The following is a 4,515-nucleotide window of genomic DNA, read 5'->3' as shown; positions in this document are numbered from 1 at the left end:
CTCTCTCTCTCTCTCTCTCTCTCTCTCTCTCTCTCTCTCTCCTCTCTCTCTCTCTCCCTCTCTCTTCTACCTCTTGGGCAGTTAGTGATGTATTCTGTTGGTAGATACTGAACATCTGAGACCAGTTAGTCCATTTTCATGACTTGTGTTTCCTAGGTGAGCTACCCCAGAACTGCAAGGAGGTAAAAAAACTCAACAGCGCCAGCGTCGATGGGGAGTATTTCCTGGCTGTCAGAGGGAAGCCACTAAAGGTGAGTGTTGAGTTGTTGTTGAGTCATTGTTCAGAGAATGTTTTCGTGGTAATCTCATCACTCCTTCTGAGTGCTTCTGTTGGGTCCTTCCTTGTGTATCTTGCAGGTATTCTGTGCAGGGATGCATTCTGACTATCCCAAGGAGTATGTGACACTGGCTCATGGTGACGCAGAGAACTTCTCCGAAGTTTACGGTCACAGGTAAGAGGCTCTGTCCCTGAAGAGCTTAGATGCCTGGAGCTTCCTAGAGAAAATCATCCCATTCTTATCAGAATGCTATCTCCACGGCTTAGATTGCACAACCCAACAGAATGTCCCTATAATGGGAGCCGACGAGATGACTGCCATTGCCGGAAGGACTACACGGCTGCTGGCTTTTCCAGTTTCCAGAAAATCCGACTCGACCTGACCAGCATGCAGATTATAAGTAAGTTCCAGGAAGTGTCCCACAGCGGTAAACGCCTCCTCACCACTCAGGGGACATGGGTCCTTTGAGAACATAGGTACAGAAGGGAAGTCACACAGTCCATCAGTGACAACCCCACCATATGCTTAATAGGCCAAGCCTTTGTTTTTCGTGTTCAGTGGGGAATTTCAGGGCCTGTAGTATGGCTACTATACTAGATTATATAGGTCAGATACTATAATATATATATATATATATATATATATATATATATATATATATATATATATAGGTCAGGTCTTCATCAGGTTTGCATTGAATGGTGAAAGGAAATAGATAAATATTTGCTCATGGAAGTGTCACCAACCAGGGTGTCATCCTAGTAAGCATGGCCTTGGGATCAGTTCCTTAAGGTTACAAAAGGGTTAGACACTGGGTTTCTATACAGAGGAAGCAATAGAGCAGAAAGACGTTTCTAGAGCAGAAGAAAGAGCAGCTAGGAAACCATGTAGCAAAGTCATTTGTAAGGCACATTTGCCTCCAGATGGCTCTGCCCAGCACACACACACACACTCACACACACACACACATACACACACACACACACACACACACATACACACACACATACACATACACACACACGCACACACATACACATACACACACANACACACACACATACACACACACATACACATACACACACACGCACACACATACACATACACACACACACATACACACACACACATACACACACACATACACACACACACATACACACACATACACATACACACACACACACGCACATACACACACACATACACACACATACACACACATACACACACACATACACACACACACACACATACACACACGCACGCGCGCAGAAAACTAATTTTATCTGATTGTTGATTCATGGAAGAAAAATGGATCCAGAATTACCTTTCCTAACAAGCCTGTGCATGGTCTGATTTCATACTCTCCCCAGTACTCCTGTTCTGCTGGCCACATTAATCATTGCTGCTGGGAAAGATAGCTAAAATATCTAAACACATTCTCTTGAATAGTGGAAGAACAGAAATAATAAAGAATTAATTTTTTTCTCATTAACACTGTACCCATAATATTACCCTGGTTCCCTCTCGAGTTAGATTAAATGTGATTTACACCGAGGGTTTTTTTTTTTTTTGTTTTTTGTTTTTTTTTTTTTAATTTGCTGTCAGCTATACAGATTAGGACTAGGTGCAGTGTAGATCTGCAGTTTTAGATCATGGAGGGCGGGGGCTCATGACTCTGCCCCCCTAGCAAACATTGCCTTTAATCCTACCCAACTGAGGACCTCCAGGCAGTGAAGTTGCTAAGGGAGGGAGACACATTGTCTTCAGTGGTGTAGCCGTGGATAAGTTGCCCATTAAATAACCCCTCACACATGTCCCCCTAAGTGAATGTAGTGAAACGTATCAGATCCACTTGGGAAGGAAAGAAGCTGAGTGGACATAGGAGGGGGAGGAAAGAAGGGAACGGGGTGAATATGTTCAAAATATATCATATGTGTGCATATGTGCGTGTGAAGACGCCATAACCCACCATTAGATATAGTTAATATTTACTAATGACAACTTTAAAAAGAGAAAGACCCTAGTAAAGAGCTACTGAAGTGACCAAAGATGTCTTGGCTCAAGAATGGGAATCCCAGATCTTTTTCCCACAAAAGCAGGGTTTGCTGTGAAAAGTGTTAGGTCTACAGATGTTCCTGAAAGGGCAGAAAAATAAAAACAGAAAAAAAATATCAAACAAGAGCCCTACCCATCCCCCAGAGCCACCTTCTGCAGACCTTCTGCAGCTTGTGGTTGATCCTCCTGTGCGTGTGTGGAGCTATGAGGAGCAGTAACGGGGTTAAAAACAACTGCAGGTCGCCATTGTTTTGTGCCCCCCCCTTTTTTTCTTTTAAACTATAAGCTAGCACCGAACTTGAGAAATTGCCATTAATAATTTCAAGATGTGCGTTCTAAGTGTTCTACATTCTGGCAAGAATCGGCTCTAGGCCACAGGAGGACAGAGGAAACTTGGGGGATGGCCCCTAAGTGGCTGGAAACACTTCCCTGGCTTCTTGCCCTGTCCTTAAGCTGGGGATATGGGGTAACAAGAGGTTCACCCGTGCTCAATTACACTGCACTTAAGTGATTCCTATTTATGTAGGAATCAATTCTAAGGTCACTTTAAACCTCTTTTTGGCTCACATACTCTGCGGAGACAGACAGACAGACAGTGCTGATAAAGCCCAGGAAAAGCTCTCAGAACCACAAATGTAATCGAGAAAACACCAGAGCACATCTGGATCCATTTGCTCACTAATAATTCAAGTTATTTCTTTCCCTCCCATTCCTCCTCCTTCTTTTCTCCTCCTCCATCTCCTCCTCCTCCTCCTCCTCCTCCTTCTTTCCTCATCCTCTTCCTCCATCTCTTTATTAATACCCTGCTCCTTCCTACTTACCTCCCCCTTCCTTTTTTCCCCTCCCTTTAATCCTTTCCCCAACCCACAGCCACTGACTTAGAGTTTGCAAGGACAAGTGAAGGACATCCCGTTCCCTTTGCCACCGCTGGGGACTGCTACAGTGCTGCCAAATGTCCACAGGTATGTCCTCAAGCCTTACCCCTTACCAGGAATCCTCTACTCACCCTGCTTCCAAGGCCACTCTGCCCATTGTTCCTGTAGACAGAATTAGAACAGTTGATCACGGGACAGTTTAGCTGCTTTATTTCTGGGGCCTCACTAATACTTTTGGAGTGTGACCCAGAAAATCGACACCTAAGAAAATGTTCATAGTTGCAGGCATAACTCTGTATTCAACAAGATGTGTCAGGTATAATGGTCAAGACTTAAGAACAAATCAGATGTTGGAGGTAACGACTTAATTCAGTAAGTTATGGCTCAATAAATGAATAGTGCAGTTAGTAGAATGTCGGATAATGCTTAACAATGGACTTTCATCAACAAAATTCAGGCTTTGTAGACTTTCTCATTTCTATTGTTTAAATATTTTTCCCATAACGGATTTAAACTGTCACCAACAGTATGTCACTGTCTTAGTTAAGGTTTTACTGCTGTGAACAGACACCATGACCAAGGCAAGTCTTATAAAAAAAAAAAAAAAACAACAACAACATTTAATTGGGGATGGCTTACAGGAGGTTCAGTCCATTATCATCAAGTTGGGAGCATGGCAGCATCCAGGCAGGCAGAGCTGAGAGTTCTACGTCTTCATCCAAAGGCAGCTAGTGGAAGACTGACCTAGGGTGAGAGTATTAAGCCCACACCCACGGTGACACACCTACTCCACCCAGGTCACACCTATTCCAACAAGGCCACAACTCCAAATGGTGCTACTCCATGGCCCAAGAATATACAAACCATCACAGTCACTAAATGAGACAAAAATGGATAGAACTGACTCTAAAAATAAAAATAAAAAAGATCAATATAGAACCAACTCTGATGCTATAGACTGGAAGTCTCAGGTATTTGAGAAGATGAGGCAAAAGGTTTGGAAGTTTGAAGTCTACCTCTGCTAAAAGGAATTCCAAACAAGCTTGGCAACCTAGTGAGTTCGACCTTACCTCAAGAGGGCTTCATACCCAAGACCACAGGTTCAATCCCCATCACCTACCCAAACAAAGAAACAGGAGAAAAAAATGTGACAAGTGAGCCTCATCATAACAGTTTGTCATTTCAAATTCTGAGTACTATAAAATCTAGAAAAACACTCAAGGGGTTATGAATGAGAAACCAATATCAGAATTATAGCATGTACCATGCTACCACTTATGTGTTTTAGATTGCTTTTC

The 4,515-nt window shown here is 43.0% G+C and overlaps 1 protein-coding gene across 4 annotated transcripts in view; it reads left to right on the top strand.

Moving 5' to 3' along the window:
* Adamts9 (ADAM metallopeptidase with thrombospondin type 1 motif 9) overlaps window positions 1-4,515 on the top strand; it is a 173,882-nt gene that overhangs the window by 148,471 nt on the left and 20,896 nt on the right. For all 4 annotated transcript variants that reach the window (XM_021190181.2, XM_029534389.1, XM_029534382.1 and 1 more), the window contains 4 exons: window positions 157-251; window positions 358-452; window positions 545-678; window positions 3,213-3,304. In XM_021190181.2, the coding sequence (XP_021045840.1) occupies window positions 157-251; window positions 358-452; window positions 545-678; window positions 3,213-3,304 (416 nt within the window). The remainder of the gene's footprint in view (window positions 1-156; window positions 252-357; window positions 453-544; window positions 679-3,212; window positions 3,305-4,515) is intronic.

This window comes from Mus pahari, chromosome 2 (assembly GCF_900095145.1).
Source record: "Mus pahari chromosome 2, PAHARI_EIJ_v1.1, whole genome shotgun sequence".
Lineage (NCBI taxonomy): Eukaryota > Metazoa > Chordata > Mammalia > Rodentia > Muridae > Mus > Mus pahari.
This window is presented reverse-complemented; position numbering and strand designations above follow the sequence as displayed.